The following is a 16827-nucleotide window of genomic DNA, read 5'->3' on the forward strand; positions in this document are numbered from 1 at the left end:
CAAATATTTTTATGTTAAAACTGAGGGGAAAAGAGCTAAGAGTAGCCAACTACTTGAGCACAAAGCAATAAGGAGTACACTTGAAATCACCTCTGTATGTGAAAGTTACCCTCTTTTTTCAATTCCCTGTAGGTTTGACTGAACAGACAGAATTAAAGTTGATTAATTAAAAATAATTATTATAGCTCAGACTCTAGGGCACAGCTAAACAATTCTTCCTGCTAATGGCTTAACTTAAAACTCATAATGTGCAAAACATTTCAAACTATTACTCACACACAAGGGCATGAACTACAAGAAAATGTTGCTGCACAATCCCCATTGAAATTAATAAACAGTTGCACTATTTCCATAAGTTTCAAAGGGACCTGCACCAGAGAGAGTGCCCCAAATCACCTCCTCATACAGATTTGTTTTTAAAAGAACGGTGGTCCATTTGAACTCAGCTTTGTTCTTTTGAAGGGATCCTATTAGCATACACGTGGGGAAATATACCTTCTTCTTTTTTTAGCATTGGGAAACTGGGACCTGTGCATATATATCTCTTAAGAAACAAGCGGATTGATCCAATCCATAGGAAAGGCGAGAAGAGAATATTCAGAGGCACTATGAAAGACTAGCTGCAGGTGGTGGGTTGGAATCTGGCCCAACACAACTTGAGTTCTATACTCTCTTCTTTCTGATATTCTTGTTCTCTAGATTTACAGGGCTGCACAGCTTTGGCCCTCCTGCAGACATTGGCCTAAAACTCCCACAATCCCTGGTTATTGGCTACAGTGGCTGGGGAATATGGGAGTTGTAGTCCCAAAACACCTGGAGGGCCGAAGGTGTGCAACCCTGCTCCAGGAGGAGTCACAAAAGGAAATTTAACCTTGGAAAAAAGCTCTATATGTGTTTGGTTTGTTTCCAAAAAATTTAAACCCATCTTTAGCAGCATCATTTGGGATACTTCTTTGTGATATTTTGCTCACAGGTGTGTACCAGAAAAGTTGCACTGAAAGTTGCACGTTCCACTTCATCACTTAGTCTTAGAATGTATTGTACTTCTAACTTCACTTTTCAGTTGGAAAAGCCCCATGACTATAAGGGCCTCCATATAGCTCCCTATATAAGTGTCCCTGCAAGTCACTCACTCCATACTATGTTGAGAAGAGGACAGAAATAATGCGGAGTTTTCAGATTGTCAGTACTCACAAAATTGTTGTCTTTTGTCAGACTGTGGGTCACCCAGTACTATCTATTCAATGAATTATCCTCAATGATGAACTATCTAATGATGAACTATCCTAGTACTATCTATTCAATGAACGACCTCATAATGACCACAAAACAGTGGCACACATGCTGGTAACTGCTGGATTACTGCAATGCGCTCTATGTGGGGCTGCCTTTGTATGTAGTCTGGAAACGACAATTGGTTCAGAATGCAGCAGCCAGGTTGATCTCTGGGTCATCTCAGAGAGATCATGTTACTCCTGTGCTGAAGGAGCTACACTGGCTGCCGATACGTTTCTGGGCAAAATACAGGGTGCTGGTTATTACCTTTAAAGCCCTAAACAGCTTAGGCCCTGGGTATTTAAGAGAACGTCTTCTTCGCCATGAGCCTCACTGCTTGATCATCTGGAGAGGTTCGTCTGCGGTTGCCGCCAACTCATCTGGCAGCTACTCGGGAATGGGCCTTTTCCATTGCTGCCCCTGGACTTTGGAATATGCTCCCTACAGAAATGAGCCTCCCCATCTCTGGCAACTTTTAAAAAGGCACTAAAGACACATTTATTCACCCAGGCTTTTAATTAGATTTATAATTTTAATATTGGGTTTTAAATGTTTTCAGTGTTTTAAATGATTTTAATTGTGTTCAGTGATCTGATGTTTTCAGTGATTTTAATTGTAAACCGCTCAGAGATGCAAGTTCTGGGCGGTATAGAAATATTTTAAATAAAATAAATAAAAATAAATAATAAATATTTGGACTGGCGGCATCTCTCCCACAGTCTTTCCTAGCCCTGCTAGCCAAGATCCATTTTAACTACAGATGCCAGAAACACAGGACCTTCTGCAGGCAAGGCATGTGCTTATCACTGAGCTAGAGCCCCTGTTTTTTTTTTAATGATTTTTTAAAAAATCAAACCTTTTTATTTTAGATATGGAAGTGAGATCCTGAGATTAAGGACTTTAAACCTAGGAAGTGGCCCTGAGTTTAACTGCATAGGGGTTCAGCAAGAAAAGAGATGTTTGTATTAAAATAGATTCCAATAATTTGACTACTGTTTCCATGTTGCAAATCAGTATCATGTCAACCTAACGTGGTGGAGTTGGGTTTTGCGATGGGTTCAATTAGTGTGTCTTGGGTTGCCATCTTGTCCAAGTCGTAGACTAATGGCTAAGATCACTCTGGATATTGCTTTGGATGCCACTAATTACCATAATGTCACACAGTGTAATTTTCATCACTGAGTTGCTCTTTCAGTGTTCTAACTGGATTTTTTTTAAAAAAAATCTCAGATTTTTGCATGCAGTTAGAAGCACTTTTGTCTTTCCCTCATTTAATTATGGTTCAAATTGGATAAGAATGCATGCTTACCTGAGCTACTGGAGCAATTATTTCTGTTCATTCCCTGGAATTACTGGAGAAGAGGCATGGGGGCAGGTTTAGCAGAGTGGGTACTTCTTAGATTTGCCATGCGTCTGCTGCCCAGGAGCTAATGGGGTAAAATGTACAGGCTGGAACAATTTATTCGACCATGTTTCTTTCTGCTGTTTGGCCCACTGCGTTTCATCCAGGGTTTTCACTCTGAAAACAGAAGGCACTTGGAAGGAGAATTCGCCTAAAGGAAAGGGTCCATCTTTGAGAAGAAGTCTTGTTTGTTTATTTATTTGATTTCTATACCGCCCTTCCAAAAATGGCTTAGGGCGGTTTACACTAAAATAAAAACAATTAAAATCAATTATTATTATTTATTTACACAGTCAGACAGGTGTTATTGACTGGTTTGTTTTATCCAGACATCGAGTCCTTCCCAAGGACCTGGGATGGCTGAATTTTATTGTCAATGTTGTTGCTGTTGTTATAGATATCGTCGCAGAATATAGGCTGTTCCCAGTATTTATTATTATTATTATCATTATTATTATTATTATTATTATTATTATTATTATTAATTCAATTTCTATACCGCCCTTCCAAAAATTAACAGTTACATCAAAAACTATAAAACCAATTAACAATTAAAACATTTAAAACAGTTTTAAAACCCTGGTAAACCAGGCCAAACATTTACAGTTTAAAAACCCTGGAAGGCCAGGCCAAACAGATAGGTCTTAAGGGCTCTCCTGATGGCCAATAATGAATTCAGATTATGGATTTCTGCTGGGAGTGCATTCCACAGCCCAGAAGCAGCTACAGAGAAGGCCTGTTTCTGAGTAACCACCAGACATACTGGTGGTAACTGGAGACGGACCTCCTCAGATGACCCTAATGTGCGGTGGGGATCATGAAGAAGAAGGTGCTCTCTAAGGTAACCCTAGAGCAAAAACTTTGGACATCGCCCAGTAACCCAGAGAAGAGGAGCTCTGGGTGTCTCCCATGTACCTCTTCCATGCTTCTGACTCTACATGCATTGGGCATAGACAAGAGCAGGGATTTTATTTTTTAAATTTATATCTATGTAAACCGCTTTGGAACTTTTGTTGATAAGCGGTATATAAATATCCATCATCTGCAGATACTTGGTTCTGTGTTAGGAGAGCGGTGTGGATTCCTTGGTCACACTGTGCAGCTGCAGAACTTGGTACTGGATACCTTGGTTAGGTATCCTCAGGATTTTTATTTTTTTTTAAAGATTCTGGGCCATGAAAATGAGGGTGAAGAAGTTGTCTTGCAGTAGCAAGTTGTACACTGCCCGGAGCCTCTGGATGGGGTGGTTTATACATGTAATAAATATTAATAATAATGATTAATAATTAATTAATAGCAAGCATGTCTGATGTAAGATATTCCCCTTGGGGCTGGGGTCCTAAAGAACTTAGAAGTGGGCCCCAAACTCAGGAGAGAGCTGTTGGGAGCTGCAGAGGCCTTACTTGACACGTCCAAGGTGTGGAGATGGCCAGGGACAATGGGAGGCAGACAGGGACAGAAGCCAACAACTGCTTGGCTGCTTTGCCACTCACAAAGCCAAGGGCGGGCAAAGCAGTGGCCCTTTTTTTTGGCTGACAGGCTAGAGGAGACGCACTTCTCGGGAGACACCCTCGGGATCTCATCTAGTGACCTGCATCGCTCCTTGACCTTCATCAAAACGATAATTTATGGTGAGAGTCAAAGAATAATTCACAGGGCGGTGGGGATGTACATTTGCATCATAAATACAGCTTGCGGAATTCTGTTGGTTTGGGTACAGAATGTAGGTTACTTTGGCATCACTTCCCCCCCCCCCCCTAATTGCAGAGTCTGCAAAGCCCTTTCCGTAAAAAGAGGAAAAACAAGCTTGAGTTCCTTGCTTAGGCAAGCAGGACTTAAAGGACACAAGTGTCCTGGGGGGAACAAGGTCACTGCTTGCTGTTTTTGAGCTCAAGAAACCTTTTCCGTCCTCTCTAGTACAGCAAGCACAGCTTACTCGTTCTTCTTCAAGGCCCCCTAGTTTTTCCCCCCAAAACACATATGATACATAAAGTAACGTTTCTGAAGAAATGTGTGGCCCGCAGGTAGCTTGTGGCATCTTGCAATTCCCTGAAAGTGCAGGAAAAGCTGAGAAGGCGGTATTAGGTGCTTTGCTCTAAAAACAACAACATTGGAAGCGGGTTCTCACACTTGTGATCGGAATGAGATGCTTGGCAGTGTGGGGATATTGCCTGCTGAAATCTCAGACGCTAAAAGGGCTACTGGGTATGTTTTCTATATGTCAGCATAATTCTTTGCCTCATCCATGACTAAATTATACAAAACAGCACAAACTAGAGTTTGATGCAAAATGGAGACATTATAGAAATAGGCGTCGTTTATTCAGAGTCACAGTATCTGGCTTTTTTAAAGAGCAGAATTTGGGCTGACTTGTTTCAGAATCTTGTTATGTAAGCCCAAATAGCTCTGTGCATGCAAAAATGCACTCTGGCATCTTTAAGAAGAGTGAGTTAATCCCAAACCTGTAAACTTTGCTGCTTGGAAATTGGCTTGACATTGTTGGTCTGCCAAAGGGAAATGAAACACAGCAGCACTGCCCTTGACCCCCGTCCTGAGCTCCAAAGGTGGAGGAGCTGTTTCAAATCAACCCTTTCAAAGGGAATGCTGACAGCTTTGGAAAAGCTTCCTGTGATTAATGGGTATTTGAGTTCTAGCAGAAGTGAAATGACAATAATAAGCAGCAATGAAGCAGTGAGGGCATGGCTGGAAGCTTGTCACATCTGACTTAATGCCCAATTTGATACAACAGGTTTAAAAAAAAAAAAAGCCTGGCTGAAAGGTAGCCTAGCTCTATATTTATTTCGAATATTGGCAGACTCTGATCCATAAAAGATGCCTAGTGATTTCTACTCAGCATATAGTTTCCAGAGTCAGAAACTAGTTTTACTGGAGGGTTAAGAACATGGGGAACTACCTTATACCGAGGACCTTCTGCATGCAGGCAGATTCTCTGCCATGGAGCAACAGCCCTGTCCCTGCAGTTTATAAAATACATACAGGGCACAACCTAGGGACATCGAAGCTGCCTTACGCAGAGTCAGACCATTGGTCCATCCAGCTGAGTATTGTCTACAAACCTGCAGCCCTCCAGATTTTGCCGAACTACAACTCCCATCACCCCCAGCTGCAACCTATAGTGGCTGGGATGATGGGAATTGTAGTTCAGCAACATCTGGAGGGCCGCAGGTTGTGGAAGCTTGGTGTACACTGACTGGCAGTGGATCTCTGAGGTTTCCCACAGGAGCCTTTCCGAGCCCTGCCTGGAGATGCCACCTTCTGCAGGCAGGCAGATGCACTGCCAGGGAGCAACAGCCCTGTCCTACTTTGAGGAAGTGATGGAGCACAGTGGGCCAAGAGCTCCCTACTCCACACAAGAGATGGTCAGCAAGTGCCACCACCAATAGTTGCCACTTCCTCCACGCAACTCTTATTAACTATGAGTTGGCAACTGGGGAAAGAGGTGCTGCTGTTGCTTGAGGACCAGAATTGGACCTGAGGCTCCCAGCCTTGGGTCTCCAGATGTTTTGAGCTCCCATCACCCAGCCACAATGGAGAGGAGAGCTGGTCTTGTGGTAGCAAGCATGACCTGTCCCCTTAGCTAAGGAGGGTTTGCCCTGGTTGAATATGAATGGGAGACTTAATGTGTGAGCACCATAAGATCTTCCCCTGAGAGGATGGAGCTGCTCTGGGAAGAGCAGAAGGTTCCAAGTTCCCCCCTTGGCATCTCCAAGATAGGACTGAGAGAGATTCCTGCCTGCAACCTTGGAGAAGCCGCTGCCAGACTGGGTAGACAATAATGAGCTAGATAGACCTATGAGCTGACTCAGTATATGGCAGCTTCCTATATTCCGCAATGTCCAAGGGGTTCATAGTGGAAAGCCCTGCACTAGACCCAGGGGTGTATCTAGGGTAGGGCAGGCAGGACACATGTCCCGGGCACCACTTGAAGGGGGGCACCATTTTTCTAATTTTTTTTTTTTAAAGGCTGCTGAAAACAAAATGGCCACTGTGCATGCTCAAATGGCCTCTGTGAGGCCTTAGGCCATGCCAGGCCTTGCAGAGGCCATTTGAGCATGCGTGACAGCCATTTTGTTTTCAGCGGCCATTAAAAAAAAATAATTTAAATGACTATCGCACGTGCTCAAATGGTCCCTGTGAGGCCCTAGAGGCCAACGGGGGGGAGGGGGAACCTCTTCAGTCCCCCCCACGGCCTTTAAGAAGCCCCCAGAAGGGGCTACAGGTAATTTTTTTAAAAAAAATGTTCTTTTGTTCTTACTTTGCTTCTTGTGATAAGTGAGTTAAATGTGATGTCTTAATAATATGGCTATTAATGTGAGTTTGTCTTTGAATCGGTGTGAAATCCTTAGTATTAAGGTCCACTGGAAGTTTCTTGCTCTCTTCCTCTCATTTTAACTGTCTTTCTGAAATACTAGAATATATTCCAAGCAGTGACACAGTTTACTCTGCATATCCTTTAATTATTTTCAGAGTATCTGGGAAAAGTCAAATTCTCCATTTATTTTTAAAACTGATGTAATAGTGATGCTACAATGCATAGTAGAGAATTAGACAGGCACTTCTGTTTAGTTTTCCAAGTACAGCTCCACATAGTATTTGGGTATTTCATGAGCCCCAGCATACTGAAATTTGTAGTTTTCCAGCATTTTTTGGTCTGGCTACATCCACTGCTAAATAGTTTTTGAAATATTAAAAGATTAGCGAGCTTGACTTGTATTTTTGAGCTGATATTATGGTAAAGTTATCTCAAAGATGGGTGTCAGATGTTTGGACAGGGGGCGTAATTTCAGTGCTTGCCCTAGGCACTATTTCCCCTAGATACGCCTCTGACTAGACCTTTATTCCTATTAAGATGCTAATGTCTCTATCTGGTAGCAGCCCTTGGTCCTACACAAGACCTTCCTATCAAAAGATATTGTCCCATTGCCGGGCCAGTTCCCACACCATATGTAGGGAGTGTGTTCTGATCAGACACAAGGGCCCATGTCTGTTTTGCTCGTGTTCGAATGATCCTGGCTTTTCCTGAGGGACACTGTTCTCTCATAGTCTTGCCTAAGAAAAGGGCTCTTCCGTCTGCTTCATGGCCCTCCCCTCTCTCTGCTTCAACCATGCTAATTTCTTTTGGCCTTGAATAAGCCTGTCCTTGCCAAGCTGCCTAGCTTGACCAGGCCATCTGCTGTCAGCTTGACTTTCTGTTGTTCTTCAGCCATGACTGCATCCCTCTTTAGCATGCTCTTATTTTGTGTGTGTGTGTTTTTTAATATTCAATAGACTCTTGCCAGCATGTACCAAGTTCATCACAAACTGAAGCACAACACAGTAATGGCCCCTTGCTCAGCTGCTGTAGTTAATGACTACTCACCAGCCTCTAAAAACATTCTCAGTTCCATTTGTGCCATGTTAAGCACAATATAGGTCAGTGATTGTCACTGTTTTTCAAGCGGGGGGCCACTCTGGGGAAAAAAAAAACACCCCACAAAAACCCTAGAATGTGAGAGCCATTTCCCATTCTGCTGACCTCCACACAGTGCTGCGCTTTTCTCAGTACTGGGAGGGTCCTTTAAGAGAGATGAAACCCTTTGCTAAGAGCTCAAGGAAGAAAGCACAGGGAAGGGCTACACATCCCACCACTCGGTGAACACCTTCCAAGATGGTGCAGGTGCTCAAAAGAGCTCTGTTTCCTTTAAAGGAGCTCCCCACCCACAAGCACACGGCAAAGCACAGTCCTACATGGTGAGAATAGTCATCTGTGCATTGTGCAGGGTTGTAGCCACCATTGACCGGATGGGTCCGAAGAACCTGGGCTGTCATGCCCCTGGGGCCGCTCCTGCATCTGACGTCACACACAGCCCCATTCGCAAACTGCTTCAGCGGCCAGCCCCAGGTTTCCAGCATGGCCAGGAGCACCATTCCCTGCTTGGAAAGGCAGAGAGATGCATTCCCAGCCAGACAAATGAAGCTGTGGCGTTAGACACAGATGGACAAACAGAGTCCAACATCAGACACAAGGCGTGTGGCATGAGGTGCAGGGGGCGAGGCCACAGTGGTGGCGGGCTGAACAGCCACTGCCATCGTGCCAGGGGCTGAAGCCTCATATAGGCCCAAAAAATTAATTAGCAAGCCACACTTAATGGGGGCTGCCACTGGCTCCTGGGGCTAAAAATGAACAACACTGATTTAGGTGGTGTTATTTTCTCTAGGCACTTTCCCCCATTAGTTCGATCTAAACATAATGATGTGTCGTTACCATGGAAAACGGCCCACTTGTGTCCCCCTCCAATGATGCTAGTACTATGAAATGTGTGATAACTTGGCAAAGTTCCCCCACCTTTGCTCCCTTGCACCGGCTTCTGCTTGCAGGGGGGTGATCCCATTACTGGTTTAACTAGACATTACCAAGAGAAAAGGCAGAGTTGTGGAGCTGCTGCCTTCAGCTACAGCCACAAGTCTCCAGTTCACATCTAATTCCAGCCTTCACCCACATAACTGAGCAGTTTCCAAAGGATCTTGACAATCGGCAGTAAAAAGCAATGCTAGTTACACAGTGCTGTGGGGAGTACAAAAAAAACATGTCTTAAGGCTGCATTCAAAAGACTATTGATAGATTGCTTTTCAAGCAAAGTTTCCAAAGCAGTTTACATAGAGGATATACATGCATAAATTGTGAATGAAACTGCCTTGAAGGTGATTGGCCTGCGCCCCCTAGTTCGGGCGAATGTGGGGAATTTAGCTCAAAGGGGAAGACAGTTCCAATCAGCCTTAATTTATGCAAGCATATAGACTCCAGAAAATCGGCTTGAGAGAGAGGTTTGAATTAAATAAAGAAGGAGTTTATTAAAACTAGAATCAGACTAAATTACGATGTGGCCCTAGTTTAAAGGCACTACAAATAAGCTAAGAAACAGACTATTGTAAAGCACATTTAGCTGAAAGTGCCAAATTATTTGTAAATTCCCAAGCAGGCTGGAGAGGTACTTTAAGATAGAGGGGCAAGATTTCAGAAATAAGAGAAAGGGATAGGTTCAGCCCTGAAGAAGCTGGGCAAGAGGCTATATCACCTGTCCTGAAGAAGGGAACACCAAGGCGGTCTGCTGGAGTCTCTTGTTGCAGTCTGCTGGGGTCAAGAATGAGAGGCACTGAGATGTTTCACAGTGGGAGGCCCAGGTGTAATATACACAAGGAAGCACATTGGGTCATGGAATTAGGGATACATATATCGCAAAACACGTCTTGAGGGCACTTGTCTTTTGTCCTGCTCTGCTGAACAGGGGAGCCCAGACAAACTTTTTTTTGAATGCATTGTGTCTTGCTAGTCCTTCCTGGATAGGGAGATTTGTGAATTGCCTATGGTATTCAAAGCTGACTGTGAGGACAATTGGAGTGTGCAGGTGCATTTAAAGAATCTCCTGTGCTGGAACTGACTCTCCCAATAATTCTATCAAGAGTTTAAATAGGAACACTTTCAAAGTTACAGTACTTACTCATCCCTATTGTAATGGAGGCGGCAGATAAGAAACTTGTCTTAGCTGTCTTTTCTCCCTGGACTAATGGCCAGGTATTGCCAGGGGCATATCTAGGGTAGGGCAGGCAGGGCACATGCCCTGGGTGCCACTTGAAGGGGGGCACCATTTCTAAAAATAAAAAAATTTAAAAAAATGGATGACTGCAGAAAACAAAATGGCCACCATGCATGCTCAAATGGCCTCTGCGAGGCCCTAGGCCATGCCAGGCCTCACAGAGGCCATTTGAGCATGTGCGGCAGCCATTTGGTTTTCAGTGGCCATTTAAAAAAAAAAAATTATATGGCCACCGCACATGCTCAAATGGTCCCTGTGAGGCCCTAGGCCTTGCCAGGCCATGCAGAGGCCATTTCAGCATGTGTGGTGGCCTCCAAAATGGCCACCATGCCAATCTTTGCAGGTCCAAACAGGCCCGGAAATCAGCCTAGGACGGGATGTGGCAGTGAATTAAGAGGCTGGCGGGGGGAGGGGGAACCTTTGCAGCCCCCCCCCCCACAGCCTTTTGGAAGCCCCCCAAAGGGGCTACAGGTAATTTTTTTTTTAAATGAGCCCCAGCATACTGAAATTTGTAATTTTCCAGCATTTTGGGGTCTGGCTACATCCACTGCTAAATAGTTTTTGAAATATTAAAAGATTAAAGAGCTTGAATTGTATTTTTGAGCTGATGATATGGTAAAATTATCTGAAAGATGGGTGTCATATGTTTGGACAGGGGGTGCAATTTCAGTGCTTGCCCTAGGCGCTATTTTCCCTAGATACACCTCTGGGTATTGCCTCTCTTTGCAAGAGGAAGAGGGGAGTTTAGATTTCATTCTAAGGCTGAAATGATCTTAGATGCCAGACACTTGTAGTAGCTAGTCCTGGGAGTCTGCTTAGCTGGGCACCCCTCACAAAGAGTATGAAACTGATCTCCTTTCCAATTTGTGGGGCTTGCAGCCAAATCTAGGGGCAATTAGTCTGCTGCCAACTAAGCAACTTGTCCCCACATATAATATAGACTGGGAGTTCACGTTGTGGTGCAGCTCCTGAGCATAGCAAAAGTGCAATATCTAAGCCTGGAGATGCAGTTGCAACCAGGAAGGCTTCTGCAAGTGAGTAGAATAAGCTCAACTGGTAACAACATTTATATATAAATGTATGTATGTATTCGGGGATCCCAAAGGGCTCACAATTTTAAAAATATAAGATAGTCACCAGCAACAGTCACTGGAGGTACTGTGTTGGGGGTGGATAGGGCCAGTTACTCTCCCCCTGCTAAATAAGAGAATCACCACATTTAAAAGGTGCCTTTTGCCCAGTTATCAGGGATAATCATGATATGGACAGTGACTGATATTCTCTGCAGTCCAGGGCTGTCCTTAAAGAGCCCTGGAAAGGTGCAGGGCCTAGAGCATTCAGCCAGTGTGGGGGGCCCATCCAGTTAATTTAAATGAGGTTTAAAAGAATGGGACCCAGGGCAGGTGCCCTGTTTGCTCTGCCCTAAGGACACCTTGGTGGTTACGGAAGGAGGACTGTGGACCCACAAGCAGTCTTAGGCATCCCTGCTCTTAAGGCTTCTTTCTCACAGCAGACTGGGTCCAGAGGAAGAGGGCAGAGCAAGTTTTGCGTCTCTCCTCTCCGCCTGAAAGCCCTTTCCACTTGCATAAATATGTTCCCAAGGGCTGCACAACCCTCGGGAACGTATTAAGTCCACGTCCAATTCCTACTGAACAGCCCATCTGCACACTTACTACTTTTAAAGAAAGAGCTCTGAACGTCAGCTCTGGCTGTTGTGCATGCATGCATCCCCTGCTAACTGAGCAAAGAGACACCTTTTTAAAGTGGTGATTCTCTTTATTTAGCAGGAGAGAGCAACAACAGGCCCTGTCCAGCCCCAGACCAGCATCCATCCAGTGGATGTTGCTGGTGTCTATCTTATGTTTTCTTTCTTTCTTTCTTAAATATTGTGAGCCCTTTGGGGACAGCAGAGCCATTATTTTATTTTATTTTATTTCTATCTATGTAAACTGCTATGGGACTTTTGTTGAAAAGCAGTATATAAATATTCTTCACCATACTACTCAGTTTAGGTCAATTAGCATTTCAGAGCAAATATTAACCACAGCAATCCTGTAATTCTTACACATTTAAACAGTCGTAATAATAACTACAACAGGCTATTAAAAAAGACTTCCAAGACATTTTTTATTAAAGTTGCATGCTGCACTGAACATACAAATTGTGAGAAAAACAAAAGCAAAATCATGCATGTTTCTTATCCAGAACAGAACAGCATTTGTCAAACTGATAGCAAGATAAAAACCTGGTCATTGAAATCACAGTTTGTAAGATTTAAAAAAATTGCAGGTACATGTTGCAATAGAGTAGGAGTCACCTGTACATAAGGAAAACAACACAAAGCCAGGATGCAGAGTAATTCATCCATCTTAAAAAAAAAAAGTTTCATTCGATTATGGAAAGTACTTGGAAAACTGGCCAAATCCAGTGTTACATAAGAAAATGTAACTCACATGAATCTCAAGCGAACTAGTGCAAGAGAAGTTCATGGTAGATTGTGCCAAAAATACTTAATCAGAGACCTACATTATAGCACTTTAGAAAAAGAGGAAACATTTCCAGACTCAGAAGGTATTTGGGGGTGGGGGGTGGTACACAGTCCCTTTTTTAAAAAATCATATGTTATGTCCAATTCATCACTGGATGACTAAAAATCACTGTGATGAAGAAAGTCCATGCAAAATTAGCCCTCAGTGGATTCTGAACAATTATTTATAAGAATCTATCTTTGATTAGATTTTTAACAAGAGTTGGACTTTTCTAGAACACAACCACATATTGTAAGTAAGTGAGGATGCTTGTTGAGATTCTCCAGGGAGTCTCTTGACTGCCTCTCTCCATACTTTCCCATCCCACAGGCCTTGGCAGGGTGCCAGTTGTGCTGGACACATTACAATGCACCTGGTCGTCACCATGCACATTATAGAGGTTTCGATACATCATTCCAACACAGCTGTACTGCTGGTCATCACTTAGCCACAGCTAGAAACCAGGAGCAGGCTCAGATACTCCCTCCCATTCCCTGCTCCCTTATCTGGCATTAACCATGGTTTGCCAGTACATACATGCCAACACAAACTGCAGTTCACTTGTAAACCAGTGACTGAAACTATGGTTTGAAGTGGGGTTGCAGGCTGTGTTTCTGTGGGGATCTGGCTTGCATCAACCATGGTTTACATCAGGACACATATAACATAAAACCATTGTTAATGCTGGAAAGGGGAGAGAGGCAAAAATTTCTCTAAAGAGGGAAGAAGCATGCAAGTGAATGGTCTCCTCTCAAATGCCTAACCATGTTTAAGTGATCAGCAGTACTGTATCTGCCTTAGAGATATCCTAACTCTTCTCCTAACTCCAACAAGAAAGCTACATATTATTATTTTTAAATGTTTAGTATGTTCAGACTCCAAAAGCAAAATTGTATTGCCACATTCTTAAAATACATTTCCTTGGCCATGGGTTTATTCCTTCATTTATTTTTGTTTGCCTGCAATCCATTCTGGTTTTCCCCAAACATGGTGGTTGACATATTATACAAGAATACATCAGTCTAGTAATGTTGCGTTTGCACAATTTGAGCAAATTGCATTACATAAGAGTAAGCCTGTTGGAAATACTCTTGCATAATGCAATTTGCTCAAATTGCGCAAATACCATGTTACTAGGCTGATGTATTTTTGCATAGTACATCAACCATTGGCTGTAACTTCATGCAGAAGAATGTCTGATCTTAATATAAGATAAGACATCATCACCTGGAAGTGTCAACTCTTTTGGTAAATAAATTCCAGAAAAGTAGAGGCATCAAAACAGAGGAAGAAAAAGTACATTCTTAAGGGAAACCCGTCTGATTCTCACGTTACTTTTAAGAATGCTCTACGTACACAATTAACGAATATTACAATATTTATCTGTACAAAACAATGATCTTCGGGTCTTCAGTATGATCCAAAGCTGCCCTGGTTCATGCACATATCCATTCTTCTTTACAGTGGGAAATATCCCACAGGTGTAATGGGGATTTCCCACTGCATGTGCTTCTGAGAAAATGCACAAAAGAGAGCAATTCCAGCACACACAGTGCTCCATGTGAACATGAGAGCTTACACACACACTCTCTCACTCACTCACTCACTCACTCTAGAGCCATTGGGTAGGATCCAGACTTAATCCCAGTAGGTTACACACAGCACAGTGTGCCACCCATGGAAGAGTGGAGTGGGCACACTGGCTCCATGCGAGTCCAATCCAATCCCCACTTCTTAGAGCTTGGAGAGCCTCTGTGGCTTCAAAGAATTGTCAACACTGTAGCGACTCTGCTCCTGTTGGGAATAACTAGAGGAGCATTGCTGTAGCAGTGACGCAACCCTTAGGAGCCATGGAGGCTCTCCAAACTCAGTAGTAGTGAGGACACAGTTTGGACTCACACTGAGCCAGCATGCCCACCCTAGCCTTCCATGGCTGCACATAAGCCACTGAAATTAATGGGACAAAAGTTAGCTATGACTAATTTGTTTCATTTGTTTCAATGGTGCTTTGTCATGACTAGCTTAGTCTGGATCCTGCCCACTGATTCTCCCCCCGCCCACCCGCCACTTGTGCTTAAAGAATGTAGTCTGTGAAAATTAAAAGCCTGTGAGAAAATATTTTTTAAAGTGTCTTTTTTAAAAAAAATCATCATCTGTCAGTTCAGTTCATTTTTTAGGCAGAAAAATTAACCTCAACAGTTTGCTGTATCCTAAGCATAAATAAGAAGACTTCAGTGCTTTTAAGAAGACACTTGCATATCATGATACTTTCAGTTCCTTCATCCACATGCACGTAAGAAGAATAAGGCCGAATGGGTGGGTCAGGAAGGATGCAATAAATGCTCTGCTACCAGAAAAGCTGGGAACACAGTACAAATCCGTTACAAAATTAAAAGACTGTCAGTTTTGCATATCTATTGTAAAGATTCTTGAGGTAATATTGACACTTCCCAAAAAAAACACCTCACGCGACCTCTAAACTGCTGTTTTTATTGCTGAATGTCACATTATAATACTGGACCCGAGACACAGTCTGCTGACAGCTTCTCTTGCATCGAGCTCCACTGAAATGAATCGGACTTGCCCAAGCCTCATTCCTTTCAATGGGTCTTGTGCAAAGGATGTCCCTGCCGGACCATGCCTTTGGATTTGCAACCTACCGCACCCCAACACTTTTGCACTACGGAGGAATATACTTTCATCGTTGCCACTTCTAAATCCTACAGACGTCACACAACGCTTCAAGCCCATAAAAAATAGCCACTACAGAAACAATGATTTCAATCCAAACAAAAACCAAGCCACACCACAGTATCTCTCCTTTTTAACTTGATGGCGAGTAACCATGTTATCATAGGCAAAGTCAATTTTTTAATTTCCCTTTTTTCTTGATTCCACTTAATGGATTTAAAAATAAAAATACCACCACTGTCATTTCTAGGATTCCTAGTATCTAGATGAAATCTTAAATAAAATCCTTTTGCTCATAATAGTTGCAGCCCCTTCCCTCCCCTCCCCTTCGTCCACAGATCACAGGGTAAAGTGCGGTAAGAAGCACCCTGGAAGCCATCTTGTTTGGCCTCTGGCTTTGTCAGATGCGTAGCTGGTAGCCTACTTCATTCAGTGTAGAGAGGTCACCCACTTTCTTGTCCATCACAGCTGGCCTAGAAGCAAAAATGGGAAGGAAAGGCAAGGTTAAAGTCTAACGTATGAGTCCTCAGAAACAGCACTCTAACACTGTTTATCTATTACTGCTTCTTTCCACATGGCTATTAGCTTTGCTGTCTCAGCTGTCTCCAAACGTTTGCTGTATGATCTAAACAGATGCAGTCTTCATTAGTGCAATTGTGCTCCTGAGGTTTCCGTGGCGGTAGCAGCAGCAGTAGGCTGATGCCACTATATGAGGTAACAGTTATTTCCACTAAATGGGGAGTGAAGCAAGGGCAGAGAGGTCATTCAATAAATAGTCTGAGACTGGTGCTACTGGAGATGGCCAGTGGACTTTGGTATTGATGGAGCAGAGGTAGGCTCATATAGAAATGGAAATATGAGGAATCCTAAAATGTAGGATATATAGCCTGGCTGATTCTGAAGGAAAAATAAGAACAAGAGAACTATCCTAGATAATACAGAAATACAATACATCGTAACAAAATGTTTCAATAATCAAATTAACAAGAAAAAGGATTAGAATCAATTTAATACAAATATAAATTCATTGGGAAACATCTGAGAAAAAAGTTATTTTTCTCAATTTGGCCAGGCTAAAAAGAAAGTAAGATTCTTACTAAGCTAATATTATTTGGCTCCTTCTATAGAGAAGAAAAAGCCTCATTTACAAATCTACTTGTGACTTGACCTCCGCTAGTAGTGGGCCATCTTTATAACCAGCTCATTTTTTTCCCCCATTAAAAAAATCACCAGAAAACTTCAGGTAAAGTTTAGCTCTTTTTACTTACAATGTAATTCAAACCTAGCAAGATTCCCCAAACAATAGATATTTGTCCTTACTAGGAATGTGCAATTT

The 16827-nt window shown here is 42.9% G+C and overlaps 1 protein-coding gene across 5 annotated transcripts in view; it reads right to left on the reverse strand.

Moving 5' to 3' along the window:
- Window positions 1–12380: 12380 nt before the first annotated feature.
- Window positions 12381–16827, reverse strand: part of VASH2 (vasohibin 2) — a 76671-nt gene continuing 72224 nt past the window's right edge. For all 5 annotated transcript variants that reach the window (XM_053309820.1, XM_053309811.1, XM_053309847.1 and 2 more), the window contains one exon: window positions 12381–15964. In XM_053309820.1, the coding sequence (XP_053165795.1) occupies window positions 15892–15964 (73 nt within the window). In that variant the 3' untranslated portion in view covers window positions 12381–15891. The remainder of the gene's footprint in view (window positions 15965–16827) is intronic.

The sequence above is a fragment of the Hemicordylus capensis genome, chromosome 1, assembly GCF_027244095.1.
Source record: "Hemicordylus capensis ecotype Gifberg chromosome 1, rHemCap1.1.pri, whole genome shotgun sequence".
In the NCBI taxonomy this organism is placed as follows: Eukaryota; Metazoa; Chordata; class Lepidosauria; order Squamata; family Cordylidae; genus Hemicordylus; species Hemicordylus capensis.